This window comes from Bufo bufo, chromosome 1, assembly GCF_905171765.1.
Source record: "Bufo bufo chromosome 1, aBufBuf1.1, whole genome shotgun sequence".
Classification (NCBI taxonomy): domain Eukaryota; kingdom Metazoa; phylum Chordata; class Amphibia; order Anura; family Bufonidae; genus Bufo; species Bufo bufo.
The window spans coordinates 204,692,322-204,708,874 of record NC_053389.1 but is presented as its reverse complement, the minus strand read 5'-3'; the positions used below and the strand labels follow the sequence as shown (position 1 = coordinate 204,708,874).

The following is a 16,553-nucleotide window of genomic DNA, read 5'->3' as shown; positions in this document are numbered from 1 at the left end:
TGGTACAAACTTTGATATAATCCCCGGTCTATGGAAAACAAACATCAGACACTCTGTATCCACTTATACCTTCAAGATTTATGTATCCACCATAACCCTTACTACACCTTCCAACCGACGGGTCTCATATACGAAGTATTAGTGCTTGTGATTGCTCTACAGAGGACTTCTGTTTAGAACAGAAACCGTATCCATTGAGGTCGTGCTTGGATTGTGTTTTATCAATGAGCATGTTTTTGGCCTTCATTATCTGTATGTCCTATACGTGAATCTGGTCATTTGAATCTACTGGGCTGCACGCAGCAAACCCTTTTTTATTTTATAGCTGTGAATAAATTGTTTTTAAATGCAATTCTATTTGTGGCGGGCCATGTGTTGCCAGATATTGCGTGCCCCCCACCTATTCATGTATTCACCCTAAACCTTTCTATACAGCACTGGGGGTGCTGAGGTGTGTGCACCTGTCCATTACCGTATTTGGGCAATTTGGTTGAGCCACTAGTACCACTACTCTTTCTGGATGGTTACATGTTTGAGGCCATGGGCCTTGTGAACATGACCATGTGAATGTCCGCTTCTATTATGGTGCACATGGCGGGACCACATGTTACCATGTTGTGGACCACCTTGTTCTATGCGGAGTGCCATATCTCAGACAGTTTTGCTTCTATTTTTTTATTTTAGATTTTATATATTTGTAGCCAAGTGCATTACCACCATATTCGTGATCCAACTATGTTCAAGCGCTTCGAGGCCTAAAGTGGGATGCGCCCTGAAACTTCACACCCAAGGCTCCACAATGCATGTGAATAGGATTTGGAAAATCTCATACACGTGCTGTGGAAATAAACTGTGGGTTATGTCGCCTTTCCACCATCTCAATGGTCTGAGTCTGCGTGTACAACTGCCTGCCTATTTACTGGACATTTTCTGGACCGTATGACTAGTCTAATTACGCTTCCATGTGCAAATTATGTCATATGGAGAGGAGATGTTCCTGTGGCATTAGGATCAACTCACTTCAACGGTTTTTCTACTTCTGGTTATTATCAGCTACATTGTAACTACTGGCTTCTTCGATGTCCTCATCATGGACATATGGGGCTGTCATCATAAAATGAAGTGTGAAGGAGCGGATACTAGTCACCTAGGCCTGAAATATGGTTGTCTATGGCTAACACCCAACATTACTGATTGTAAAGTCTCGTTCTAGGAGCTGAAATTAACTGAATCCTCAGGAGGGCGATTGCAGAGGAGCCAGGTCTGGTGCAAAGACAATGGCGGCCCTAGATATTTGGTTGGAAGGGGCCATAGACGTTACACTGTCAGCTAGCTAATATCTATGGCCAGGATTAGACAGGATCATATACCGTATATCTTGGGTAACTGGAGCACTTCCAGCTAGTCAATCAGTAAATATGGCCAAATACTACACACATCATAGGCTTTAAAGGCATTTTGAGTTCAATTTTCTGCTTTTCGTCCCCTAAGGTCACCCTACACCCGGATAAGTGTTCGCATACAGCTGGATTCTTCCTATAGCGTTCCAATGGCTGCTCCACACACTGAGCAGGAATGGGAATACTCAACACCGGATGGTTTTCAATAAGGCTAGGATACAGAAAGGACTAAAATAACAAATAAATAAGAAACCTCCCTAAAAACGAACCCGTCACATTCTGAACACTGGCACTTGGCTGGAAGAAATCCAAATCTGATAAATGCACAGAAGTGAGACTGGCAGATCTGCCATACGGATACATGGATAAGCCTTCTACCGAGATTAGATAGAGGGATAGATATGAGATAATAGATATATAGAAGACCACCTATGTATGTGTGGTACTTACAGTTGGACAGATCCTTTGCCCTGCGATCTTGCCCCTTGATGGGCCCTTGCAGCAGGCTCTTCAGGCTCACCATCCCAGCCCCTGGTACCCCAGTAGGGGGCGTGGGATGCAGCTGCTGCTGCTGGCCCTGGAGCTTCTCGTTGCCAGCCAGCTGGGCTGTGGGCCGTGCCATTTCCTCCGGTGCCCCTTCCTGAAGACCACAGATGATAATTCCAGGTACACCAGGTCTCCTGGCCTCCAGATGTGCTGCTGTTAACTGTTCTAAATCAGAAAGACTTGCAAAAAAAAAAAAAAAAGAGAAGGGTGCCAAGGAGCTCCTCCAAGGAGCGGTTCAGCAGGGTCGCAGCTGGCACAGGAGGCGCTGGCAGGGGGGCGAGGACAGGAGTTCCCCCATTTCCTGATCAATGGGAAAGCGCAGGCTTCTTCTCGCCTCTCCCTCTGGAGCGGAGATAACACGGGAGGAGTGTGCGGCGGCTACATCCATGTAACGAGACGGCGCCGGCAGCCAATCAGCGGAGGAGGGAGCCGCGTCTTTCCTGCGCACCATGTATTTCTGGCTGCCGCTCCGCGCTCCGCTCGCTGCCGCCTGCCTCGCTCTGTTTGTGTTTTCCAAGTTTCTCTGGGATAGTCATGTGGCAGTGACATGGGGAGAGGCAGGTGGACCCTGACCTATTTTTATCCAATCACGGCCGAGCCAGGAGGGGCCTGACCCAGTTATAGCCAATGAGGAGCGCGGCTGGGCGGGCGGATGAGGGTTAGCTACACATGGACGGGCATGTGTCTGCTGGCTGTGCTCTCTGGGACGGGAGAGACGATTAGATGTGTGTGTGCAGGCATGTGTGCGCTCCCTTGAAGACCAGCTGCGGGCACATGCAGAGCTCAGCATGGGGCATTGTACCTCCACAAGGTGTGTGCGGGAGGCCTCGCCTCACCCATTAACCCTCTAGCAACCAATGCCTGTTTGCCTTATAGTTGACGTGAATTTGCATCCTAATGCTCAGACGGTTAACCTATGCGGAAATGTGTACAAAATGGCAGCTGTACAGCTCTGGTAGTTAAGGGGTTAATAGAAATCCCCGTCCTTCCTGTTGGGGCTCATGCACACGACCTGCAGAGCCGTTCATTTCAATGTGTTCCATAAGCCCAATACGCGGTCCCACAAGACAAGGATAGGACATTGGTGGCATGCACATGGCCGGGATCCGTGTTTTGTGGACAAGGATACGACATTGGTGGCATGCACACGGCCGGGATCCGTGTTTTGTGGACAAGGATACAACATTGGTGGCATGCACACGGCCGGGATCTGTGTTTTGTGGACAAGGATAGGACATTGGTGGCATGCACACGGCCGGGATCCGTGTTTTGCGGACAAGGATAGGACATTGGTGGCATGCACATGGCCGGGATCCGTGTTTTGCAGACCAGGATAGGACATTGGTGGCATGCACACGGCCGGGATCCGTGTTTTGCAGACAAGGATAGGACATTGGTGGCATGCACATGGCCGGGTTCCGTGTTTTGCAGACAAGGATAGGACATTGGTGGCATGCACACGGCCGGGTTCCGTGTTTTGCAGACAAGGATAGGACATTGGTGGCATGCACACGGCCGGGTTCCGTGTTTTGCAGACAAGGATAGGACATTGGTGGCATGCACACGGCCGGCAGATCCGTAATTTTTGGACCCACAAAAGGGATATGGTCGAGTGCATGAGCCCTTAAGCAGAATTACAGGTGGTTTGGGGTTAAGGGCTCATGCACATGAACGTATTTTATTTCCCTGTCTGTTTTTTTGTTTTTTGCGAACCTTATGCGCAACCAAAAAGAACATGCTCTATCTTTTTGGGGAAAGGAGGGATTGCGGACCCATTCTAGTGAATGGGTCTGCAATCCCCATGCACCTGCCCCACGGAAGGTGCCCATGCATTGCGGACCACAATTTGCGGTTCACAGCACGGGCACGGGACACCAACGGTCGTGTGAACGAGGCCTTATACTGATGACCTGTCCTCTGGATAGGTCATCAGTATCTGAATGGTGGGGGTCCGACATCCGGGACTCCCACCGATCATCAGTATCAAAGTCTCAACAAACCCCTTTAATTGTCATATGACATTTTAGCCATCAATCAGCTCTTAAAGCAATACAACATGCAGAGAGGTCAGCAGACCACCGGTCTCTCGCTCCACATGTCATCTCCATACTCACAACTGTCCGCCAGCTGTGATTTTTATCAGAAAGGAAACAAAACTCACGCTACAATAAAACCGTATAAGGGCTCATGCACATGACTGCTCTGTCTTTTGTGGTCCACAAATTGCAATTTGCGGAACGGGCGGCCCATGATAGAAATGCCTATTCTTGTCTGCAAAACGGACAAGAGTCTGACATGTTTTTTGCAGGGCCACTGAACAGCGCAAGGGATGCGGACAGCACACGGAATGGTGTCCACATCTTTTGTGGCCCCATTGAGGTGAATACGTCCGCATCCGAGCAGCAAAAAATGCAGCTCGAATGCAGACCCAAACTAGTATAACCACTAAGGACTGTTTCAAATGAGTAAGTCCATTGTGGGAACCACGCTCCATGTGTGGGCATGATCCTCCATTTCCGGACTTGCAGGAGTTGCATACACCGCGCAACAATGATTTTGCTACTGAGAGAAAAACGTGATTTATACTAAAATGAGCACGCTGATTCCAAATATGAACTCGGAATTTGCCTGACACGTCTAGATTTTAAGTTATACATGCAAAGCCTATTCAGTTATAGTATTAATGCATGATATTGGAGATATCCCATTGGACATGTCCAGACCCGTCCGGACGCACTCAGGCTGATGTCAGCAGTAAGTATATAAGGCAAGCTGGACAGATTTTAATAAAGTGATCTGTTATAGTGCTATCAGTTTTGAAACTTAAGATGGATAAACGCAAATGTGTTAACGAGCCAGACAATTTCTGCTACATATGTGGCAAATACACTATTTATGATTAGCGCATGAATCTGACAAAGCGAGTGCGTCTTGCAGCTCGGGATGCATTTGTGCTTGTAGTGACAAACTGCAAACTATGCTGAATTTAGTAGACAACATGCTTACAGCATATGAACAGTGATGGTTAGTTCGCAGTGTTCGCCAGCGAACACATGCGGGCTGCCATCTTTAGTAAGGTAGACTCACCCGTCCGGCGATGCACAGGTAAGCCCTTACCTGTGTTGGGAGCCGGTCTGAAATCAAATGCAGTCACCGGGAGCAGGCAGTTCCGAGAACAGCCGCCGGGGGCCTTCATCAGGCTGTTCTCAGAACTGCCTGCTCCCGGTGACTGCATTTAATTTCAGACCGGCTCCAGGCACAGGTAAGGGCTTACCTGTGCATCGCCGGACAGGTGAGTCTACCTTACTAAAGATGGCAGCCCGCATGTGTTCGCTGGCGAACCCTGTGAACTGACCATCACTGCATATGAACAACTTGGCTGCCGAATGTCATTAAATGTGCATTTCTTACATTCCCATCTTGACCTTTTCCCACCCAATTTAGGACATGTAAGTGATGAACATGGAGAGCGGTTCCATATTGATATTTCTACAATGGAGAACAGGTATCAAGGCTGCTGGAATCCCAAGATGATGGGGGACTACTGCTTGTTTTTGCAATGGAAAAATATGACCGTTCACAAACGCAAAAGCAGATGCCTGAAGCACTTTTAAGGCTACTTTCACACTTGCGGCAGTGTGATCCGGTGGGCAGTCCCGTCGTCAGAACTGCCCGCCGGATTTGCCGATCTACATGTGACTGAAAGCATTTGTGAGACGCATCCGGATGCGGATCCATTTCACAAATGCATTGCAAGAGCGGATTCGTCTCTCCGCTTCTCATGCGGACAGACGTATCCGTCTTGTATCTTTTTTCACATTTTTATGCGCAGACCGGAAGGACGGATCCGGCATTCCGGTATTTTGAATGCTGGATCCGGCACTAATACATTCCTATGGGGAAAAATGCCGGATACGGCATTCCGGCAAGTCTTCAGTTTTTTTCGCCGGAGATAAAACCGTAGCATTCTGCGGTTTTATCTTTTGCCTGATCAGTCAAAACGACTGAACTAATTAGGGTACTTTCACACTAGCGTTTTTCTTTTCCAGCGCTGAGTTCTGTCCTAGGGGCTCAAATCCGGAAAAGAACTGATCAGTTTTATCCTAATGCATTCTGAATGGAGAGTAATCCGTTCAGGATGCATCAGGATGTCTTCAGTTCAGTCTTTTTGACTAAACAGGCTTTTCAGAAAACCGTAGCATGTTGTATTTTTACCTCCGGCCAAAAATCCTGAACACTTTGACTGAACGCCGGATCCGGTCTTTTTCCCATTGACTTGCATTAACGCCGGATCCGGCGCCGTGTGTTCAGTCAAGCCGGATCCGGCTTTTGCAAGTCCATAAATGGTTTTTTCCAATGCTTTTTTTCATTGTGATCAAAATCCTGATCATTCAAATTGAATGCCGGATTTAAACAACGCTAGTGTGAAAGTAGCCTAAAGACATCCTAATGCAAACTGAACGGATTACTCTCCTTTCAGAATGCATGGGGATAAGGTCTCATGCACACGACCGTTGTTGGGTTCCGTGTCCGTTGTTCCATTTTCCGTGATTTTCTGCGGACCCATTGACTTTCAATGGGTCCGTTGAAAACTCGGATAATGCACCTTTTGTCATCCGCGTCCGTGATCCGTGTTTGCAGTCCGTCAATAAAATATGACCTGTCCTATTTTTTTCACGAACAACGGTTCGCGGACCCATTCAAATCAATGGGTCCGCGAAAATTGCGGATGCACAACCGTTTGTCATCCGCGTCCGTTTTATTAATCTTTAACATGGCAAAACTGTCTGCCAGATTTGTGCCAAATAAAACAAAAAAATAAAAATTTCAATACAGGAAGGAAGCTGCAGGTCATAGGTTACCTCATAGCAGTTTGCTAGTGACCTGTGGTGATACTGCTTGTGTGGTGTTTGGTGGAGCATTTTCCCAATTTTTTTCATCATGCTAAAATGGAATGTGGAAAAATTAATTACTCTGGTACAAGAGAGGCCAGAGCTTCGGGACAGCAGGCTTAATGTATACCATGACAAGGTCCGCAAGGAGGTCTCATGGGAGAAAGTGGCCCGTTCCATGAGGCGGGTGGAATGGCAAAAAGCCGATGCCAGAGTCCGGGCAGATTTAGGTAAGTGCCAGCAATGTTATTGCACTGTCCTGGCCCCAGTCTTGTCACTTTTGAACTTGCTATTAATTCCATGATGTCTTAACAACTGCTTACGAGCGTGGAACACGGAGGTGAGCGTTCTGCCGTATCCCAGCCTGGCATCCTCTTTTATTGCTATGATGCGGTGTGCTTTGTGTCGACAATGAAGTACAGTCAGACACTGGTATAGATCATACGAGTGTATAATGGTACCGCAGTGGCGGGACTAAGCGCACGGCGTCATAGCAACCAATGATGGTGTGAACTCCTGTTCTCTACAGGATGCTAGGCCGTGTTACGGGGGAACGCTTAGCTCCATGTTCCTAAACTGTATATTTAAATTGTCTGCTTTAATTTATAAACGTCTATATATAGAAATTCCCAAAGAAATGGAAAATATATACCATATACTACTACCATTGGGTGTATTTTAAATGCCTGGCCCTAGCTAGGATACTGTAAACTGTAGTAATGGATACTATGCATGTGCACCTGCTAGTTGGTGGCACTTGTTCGAGTTTTAATTGAGCATACAATTGTTTGTACTTAACGCATATTGTGCCTAAATTTACATACCAACGGCTCGCACAATTTTTCTATGCTTTCATGAACGTATTTCATTAGTATAGCTACACTGGCACTACTGTAGCATGTGGTGTATTTTCATCGATTTTATACTTTTACTCCATTTTCTAAATGTTTTTTTTTCCGTTTAAAAATCTAAACTGGAATTTTTTAATTTTCCCAATAGTAAAGCAGACCAAGACCCGGTGGAACAGCTGCCGGGATCAGTTTAGGCGGGAACTAAATGATCGGGGACGCAGTGGTGAAGGTGGAGCCAGGAAAAGGCCCTATATTTACATGGCCCAATTGGAATTCCTGAAACCAGTCATGGATTTGAGGCCGTAAGTATGTTTATTATGGTGTTTGACTATTGATCATCTCTCACCTCTGTGTAGGTCCAATTTTTGGAAACCCAAATAAACACACCAACGAACACCCACGCTCTTCAGCAGTCTGACGAGTCAACACAAGCACATCACACCTGCCCTGCCCTCTGCCGTCTCTCTTCCTCCTGTGTGGCACTTTATGTTAAATGTAGTCACAGATATTTGATGGAATAGAGTACTATCAGTGCTGGAAATGAGAAGGGAGATGCCACTTGTGCACTGCACGTATTTTCTCTTCATACAGCTGATTGGCATATATTTGTCCAGGAGTTTGTACATCGTCAATATGATAATGTGTACCTTGACATTGGATATCTTCAAAATATGATAAAGATTGTCCAAGGCCTTAGCAAAACTAGGTGCCTGCATAGTGTTCCCATTTTGGTATTGTTCTCTGTATTCCTTTGTTTTTGTACCTAAATGTTTTTTTTTTTTTAAAGAAAAAAGGACCTCGTCGCAATGGATATTTCGTTTTACAGTATTCGCAAGTTTTATTTCTTGGGAAAAATCTGTTTGTGATCAGATAATAATAAAAAGGCACAATACTTTGTACTATTATAGATTGATTAATGATGCACCAACTGCGTTCCTGCTGCACAATTTGATTATAAACTTCCACCATGGTCTTATGAAGCATTACAAATGTTCAGGAAGTTGTATTTTTTTGACTTTAATATACATAAACGAGTGTGACTGTGTACAAACACGTCCAATGCAGATGTACCGAATTTCAGCACTTGGTTAGCTCCTAGAATGTGTCCACCAGTTTTCGTCCAGGACATACCCAAACTACTATCATTGAGCTTCGACTTTGTTTTGAAAATTGGGTTGCTGCTCCCAATAGGAATCCTCGGAGAATTTGTGTTTAGATGGATGTGTTAAATTATCATCTCACGCGGATTTTGCACATTTTATCAATTTAGACTTGTAGACACTACAACTAGAGCCCAACTTATTTTTTTGTTTAGTTTTAAACCTAATGTAAAAGCCAAAATTTGGGAATACATAGATTTAATATATGTTTCTTTCAAATGTTTCCATACAGTACAGTGGACAGCTTGGATGATGATCCAGAGGAATCGGATGTGGGGGGGAGCGACACACCAGCTATTTTCTCCCCAGAAAGTAGCCCCACCCATACACAGGCCGAGGAGACAGAGACGCCAACAGTTGCGCCGCCAACCCTTTCCCAGGGGACCATGGAGACCACACAGCAGCCTCACCTAAGGCGGCGTCGAAGTGTCCCCCAGGCTTCCTCGGGCCAAGAAACTCGTGAGCAAATTGACTCTCGAGTCATAGAATTTCTGGCCAAGAGGAGGAGTGAGGGACCGGAAGAAGCAGTGGTGAGGGGCCTGGGTCCTTTACTAAGGGGCGTCCCTGCCCACAGATTGAGCCCTTGTGTGGCAGGGCTTGCGATGATTATAGAATTGTTTTCCTCCCCCTACGAGGAAGACATTGTCTCGGAAATCTATAATGTGAGGCGCAACATTCTGGCAGCGTGGTCACACCAGGCTTCGATGCCAAGACAACCACAACCCCAACACCATGGCCCACCTGTACCTGGCCCATCTTACCAGGTGGCACAGGAACCCAGCCGACAACCATCACATTTTTATCCGCAGGCTGCCACCTATGCCACTGCCCCACAGCAACAGCCTCAGGTTAGGCCAGGGAGTTCTTTCCAGCCTTGTCCCTTTACCAGGAATTTATTTGAGCTTTAGAGTTCTAATTATGTTTAAGTTTATGTTGTGTTTATTATTGTTTTATTGCCTTTTTTGGCCCATCCTACATTCGGTCTAATCTCTATGGAGACCTTGTGTTTCCTATGTTAAAAAATTTACTCCAACACAATGTGTCTTGTTTTTTTTTTTACAAGCAAAAACAATTGGGACTGAAAACTAAACCAAAATAACTATGTGATGTGGCTTTACAACCAACTTAACCTTTGGATGGTGTAGTAGCAAAACAAATTATATAGGGCAGTGATGGCAAACCTTGGCACTCCAGCTGTGGTCAAATTACAACACCCAGCATGATCCATTTATTTGTAACGGGTTTGGAAAGCAGCGAAGCAAGGGGGGCATCTTGGGAGTTGTAGTTTTAACACAGCTGGAGTGCCAAGGTTAGCCATCACTGTGATAGACCATTTGAATTGGTGTTCGTCCCAACATCAGTTTGTATGGGGAGCAATGGAAACTAATAATAGTTGAGAGTAGAAGGCACAAATGCACAAACCTCCCTTTGATTTCGATTTGGTTGGTTGAGAAATATAATATTATTCTAATAGTTGTACTGAAATCCTATTGGATATGTGATTTTTCAAACAAACAACACTTACTATTGAGTGTTTGTGTGCCAAAAAAACATATCATGATTATATACATGGAATACATGTAGAATGTGATAGTGTTAATTGATAAATTACAGCTTGATATGAAATCTATAACATTCCAATCTAATAAGACACTTCCAAAAGACACAAACAATACTTGTAGTAGTAAACAAAGTTTATTTTACATGGTGTGGCCCACTTTCAAAAAGCGAATTCTAGAGGTATTAGAAGGTTTTTAGAAACATAGAGCAAATCCTTTAATGATGTTTCAATATTTAAAAACAGAAACATCTTTTTTTGGATAAAATAGATTGAATAACTTTTAGTTCCAAAAAACCTCAGCCCGCAAGCCCACGTCAAGGGTCCTCATTGTCTTGCGAGTCCCTACACTCAACTATGTCTGAAATTATAGAAGCTATCTAGAAAAAAAATAGCGAGCACAGAAGAAATCAAACACTGCCACGAATCGCGTCCCTCTGCCATGGCAAGGACCCCTCTGGGCTTAAAAAGTAGTCTGCATAGAGTTCTCGAACTGCAATGCCTGCAGTCCCAGGTCGTCTATATGCAGGGTCCTTTCCAAACCCAAATCTGATGACGTAGAAAGATCTTCCATGTCAACAGAAGAGGAAGCCTCGTGAATCCTGGTGAAGTTGTGTAGAACAATACAAGCTTGAATCACCAGGGTAGCATTCTCCGGATCCATCTGTATGGATGACAAAAACACCCTCCATTTGCTAGAGAGTATCCCGAAAGCGCACTCAACATACCGACGGGCACGAGTCAACCGGTAGTTGAAAATACGCCTCCTGACATCCAAACCACGCTTTGGAAAGGGCCGCATAACATGGTGAGTCAATGCAAACCCTTCATCCGCCACGATAACAAATGGAGCCGGCGGACCAGCAGATCCGGGCAGTCTTCTGGACTCGGGCAGGGCAAGCTGGTTGGCACGAAGCCGCTCACCCATTCTAGAAGAACTAAAGATGCGAGCATCAGCAGTACTTCCATAGGCCCCGATATCAACCATTATAAACCGGTAGTTACTGTCAGCAACAGCCATCAGCACTACCGAAAAATATTGCTTATAATTGAAGAATCGGGACCCTGAGTGAGGAGGCTTCTTCACACGGATGTGCTTGCCATCCATTGCCCCGAGGCAGTTTGGAAACTGCGCAGAAATTTGGAAGCCCTCAGCAATCCGAAGCCAATCGTCCACCTTGGGCTGCGGCATCACCATCTCTCGGAGTTGCTGCCAGATGACCTGGCAAGTGTGTCGTACAATTTGCGAGATCGTCGAGGTTCCCAAAAGAAACTCAAAATGCAGGGATGCAAAAGAGTTCCCCGTTGCAAGGAATCTGTTGAAAAATGGAAACAAAGAAAATCAGACAACAGCAAATCAAAGGGAACATCAGATACATGAATGACGTATAATGTTGTACACAAGATATGATTTGAAACACCCTATGTCCATTGTGGACTTATCCAAAATGTTACGAAATAATTTGGGGTCAAGGAGCAAAACACTACCAGCTAATGGGGTGTGGGCAGTACGACCACAACTAAGTTACAACTACTGTCTTTAGCACCTTGGAAATGGTGTAAGGTATTGGTGACTTCAAAATTATGGGAACATTATGCATGATGAGGACGAAAGTTGAAAAACACAGGGTTTTTCAAACACCACAATCCCACAAAAGAGGGTACAGACCGGTATATAGGCTTCAAGCAGGGTGTTGCAGGGTGATCCTGAGTGAGGGTACCAAAGCTTCAGCACACTCCAATAATCCGATGCACTCCACAATAGTTTGTTTCAAAATTTATATTTAGTCACTCACACAGCCAGGATACAGGCTGCTGTAACCTGGCTGCCTGACTGACTAAAAACTCCATTTTGTCGCAAAATACAGGCAAGTGCTGTGGATTAGTGGAGTGTCTGGAGGACGTTAGCTTAAGCCAATTTTGAAACTTGCACAAAAGAATAGACAACCTTCAATATTTGGATATGTGGCAGGGATTGACGGTTATTCAATCCCAAAACAAACAATTAAATAGCACAAAACATTAGGGCCAAAGAAAGGTTACTTCAGCAAATAGAAGCACATGTCTAACAGCAGCCATTTTAAAAGACATGTTCCTCCTGACAGAAGCAGTGTACATTACTGCTGAAGCTTGACAAATTAAATATTGCTTACCTCAACGTGACGATGAGCCTTTCCACAGGAGAAATGCTGCGCCTCATATTGGTGTCCATAAAAGTAAGGACAGTACGTAGAGACGACAGCAAACGAGCAAATGTATTGACTGTCATCCTGCAGAAGGATAAAAACTTCTCTGGATGCAGCCGCAGATCTTTGTAGAGGGTATGAAAGTGTCCTTTCCGGTAACGTTGAGAAACAATCGGATGGACCCAAAATCTACGCCTTCTACTAGGTTCCTCAGGCAACAAAGGAGTGCGCGGTCCCCATCGCCGAGAAACAAGCCAATGCATTAAGACCTCGTCCTCACATGCATCATCCATGGTGAAACAGCAAAGACAAGCAACCAAAATAACCTCTGTACTCTGTGAAGACTCCAGAAAATGGCCACAAAACCAAACTCAGGTGAACTTCATTCATACCAGTATCCTGGGTGGAGTTAGTAAAAATTAATTTTTAACACCATTCCTTCTTTAATGACGGTCTGCAAAAAAAAAACGGAAACACAACGGAAGCAAAAACGGATCACGGAACAACGGAAGCCCGTTTTGCTGGCCGCGAAAAAATACTGTCGTGTGCATGAGGCCTAAAACTGATCAGTTCTTTTCGGGTATTGAGCCCCTGTGACGGAACTCAATGCCGGAAAAGAAAAACGCTAGTGTGAAAGTACCCTAACAGGACTGGGCCTTGCTCAAGTAAGATTTCTAAACTTAAAAACAAGACTTTTTGAAATGTTATTCCATTACATTTTCATACACTGTTCACTACGCAAACTTTGATGTCGATCAGGTAATTGTTGGAGTAAAACTCATTCTATTTAAAATTATTCAATGCTTTCCAAGTGCTTAATTCATTTAGGCATACTTGTGGATAGCAAAATTTTGTGACTAGTTACAATTCTGACTTCGGATTTGTAATCCGCACACTCGATTTAGTATAGGACAAATGGTTTTTGCCCAGTAGCAGACGAATTATTATTTTTTTGTTGCGTGGTGAATAGAACAGTCCCAACCTTGCCCATAATACGGACAAAAATAGGACGTGTTGTATATTTTGTGGATGCAATGGAACGAACATAAGTATGCGGATAGAAGACGGTGTCCGTATCTTTTGCAGCCCCAGTGAAGTAAAGGGTCCGCATCCAACCCGCAAAAAATGTGGATCAGATGTGGACCAAAAAAAAACAAAGTTCGCACTTCAGTTTCTTGGCCAGTTATTTCTATCAGTTAGGCCTCATGCACGAGGCAGTTGTGCGGCCGTTCCTTGCATTGGGGACCTCAATTTGAGGTCCCCAATGCAACGGGCAACGTCTGTGCGGCGGCAGGGACAGATGGAGACCCATTCAACTTGAATGGGTCCGTGATCTATCCGCACCGCAAACAAATTTAACATGTTCTATTTTTTTGCGGTGCGGACAGATCATGGATCCATTCAAGTTGAATGGGTCTCGATCCGTCCCGGCCGCCGCACAGGCGTTGCCCGTTGCATTCAAGTCGATGGGTCCACATCCGTGATGCGGGGAGCACACGGCTGGTACCCGCATATTGCAGACCCGCTGTTTGCAGGTCCCCAATATGGCCATGGCCGGGCAACGGCTGTGTGCATGAGGCCTTATTGTCAGCCAAAACTAGGTGTGGGTCAAAAACACAGGTGCAGATGAAATCATTACACCTGAACTCTAAGTAAACTTCACTACTCCAGTTTCCAGTCCTGGTTTTGGCTCACAATAGCTGATGGAAATAACTGACCAAATAACCGAAATGTGAACTCAGCCTTAGGGCTCATGCACACAACCGTATGCCCTCTGAGACATACGGTTCGTGAGTGGGCCATATGTCCCGGAGCGGCATACATTGTGCGAACGGGAGCACACAGAATCATAGGTTACTATGATACTGTGCGCATCAGGCCGCCCGCGGGACTATTGTCCTGCACTCATATGATCATATGAGTGCAGGACAATGGCTCTGTGGGGGCGGCCCGATGCGCACAGTATCATAGTAACCTATGATGCTGTGCGCTCCCGTGCGCACAATGTATGCCGCTCCGGGACATATGGCCCGCTCACGGACCGTATTTCTGGGAGGGCATACGATCGTGTGCTTGAGCACTTAGGCTACTTTCAAACTAGCGTTTTTTGAGGATTCGCCATGGATCTGCAAAAATGCTTCAGTTACAATAATACAACCGCATGCATCCCTTATGAACAGATTCGGTTGTATTATGTCTTCTATAGCCATGACGGATCCATTGAACACCATTGAAAGTCAACGGGGGACGGATCCATTTTCTATTGTGTCAGAGAAAACGGATCCGTCCCCATTGACTTACATTATGTGTCAGGACGGATCCGCCTTGCTCCGCACCACATCGTGGACAGAAAAACGCTGCTTGCAGCGTTATTCTGTCTGCGATGGGGACGCAACTAAACGGAACGGAATGCATTTTGGTGCATTCCAATTCATTCAGTTCAGTTTTGTCCCCATTGACAATGAATGGGGACAAAACTGAAGTGTTTTCTTCCGCTATTGAGATCCTATGACGGATTACAATAGCAGAATTGAAAACGTTAGTGTGAAAGTAGCCTTATTCACACGTCCGTGCTCAAATCTGTAAGCAGGTTGTCAGTGATGTATCCGTGAAGGATCTGTGTTGGGTCTGTGTTTTATTGACACTTAACAGGTGAAAAGTAATTTTCCCCACGCCTCTACAATGGCACTTCCTGGAGGTGGCACGCCTTCTCAGGGACAGGAAACAATAGCAAGATCAGCCAATAAAGGGCCCCCTCCCTCTTACTTCTCCTGTTGTTTCCTGTCCCTCAGAAGGTCGGGATTGCGGATCAGCAGCTCGCGCGGCCTTTCTTCTGGTGAGTAGTCCCGGCTGTGCCGGAGGGCCGTTGCAGGAGGAGGGTCCGCGGGACGCAGCCATACTGTCCCTCCCTCCTCTCGGTGTAAATCCGGCGGACGCCGGTAACCCCGGGCTTCTACCCCCCGCGTCCTGTGGTACTGGACCGGCAGATCTGTGGGCAGCAGGTGGCGTTCCTGGGCCTGGGAACACTCCCCCACGTGACTCCTCCGTGCGCTGTGCTGACTGAGTAAATCACGTCGGCACGGCGGTACGCACGGGGGAGGGGCTATGACATCACCGGAACCAGGAAGTGAAATACAGAGCGGGCTGCCGGCGTTCCTAGCAGCTATCGAGCTTTGTCTTCTGAGCAGCATGTCCTTGCAAGCTGGATCCGAGTCCCTTAGAAAGTCCACAGATGCTCCCAGGCCCTCAAGCCGGGTAAGCCTCCTCGCCTTTGATTATTGGGATAACCTTAGGGCACACTCTGGGTGTTTTTTGTATTACCTTACACCTCTCTTTGGTGGCGGTTCCAAAGTTTTTTTAAGTACTTACAGTGTCATCCTAAATTGTGTCTCCTAGGGGAGAGACGTCTCAAAAAGGGAACCGTCCCCCAAAAAGAAATGTGCTATCTGCAAAAAAAGCGCTTTCTAGTTCTTACAAGAAGCCTCTATGTCAGAAGTGCTGTGACAAAGTGGTCTCGGATGAATCCCCTGCACTAATTGAAAGCCTAAGAACCATTATTAAAGAGGAAGTTGGGGCTGCTGTAGAAGCAAAAAATGTCTACTGTCCCGTCCAAACCCTCTACGTCAAGTGCCTCTGTTATCAAACAAGACTCGGATGTAGATGAAGGGGAAATCACTTCCGACTCAGACTCGTCTGTTTCTGAGGACGTCTATAGGAAGCCTCTTTGCTGAATCAAAGAGACAGATTCATTACTAAAAACCATCCGTGCCACAATAAATTTAGAGGAACCCAAAGAACCACTATCGGTCCAAGATCAGATATTTGCAGGTTTGGCAGACAAGAAAAAAACTTGTTTTTCCAGTCCACAGCAGTATTAAAACCTTAATTCTCAACGAGTGGAAAGATCCTGAAAAAAGACAGGCGGCATCACCTTTTTCGGAAGAGAATTCAGTCACATGG

The 16,553-nt window shown here is 45.9% G+C and overlaps 1 protein-coding gene across 1 annotated transcript in view; it reads right to left on the bottom strand.

Annotated features, from left to right (window-relative positions):
• LOC121002833 (thyrotroph embryonic factor-like) overlaps positions 1-2,449 on the bottom strand; it is a 48,439-nt gene extending 45,990 nt beyond the window's left edge. Inside the window, exon 1 of the mRNA XM_040434440.1 lies at positions 1,851-2,449. Coding sequence (XP_040290374.1) covers positions 1,851-2,022 — 172 coding nt within the window. The 5' untranslated portion in view covers positions 2,023-2,449. The remainder of the gene's footprint in view (positions 1-1,850) is intronic.
• Positions 2,450-16,553: the final 14,104 nt, after the last annotated feature.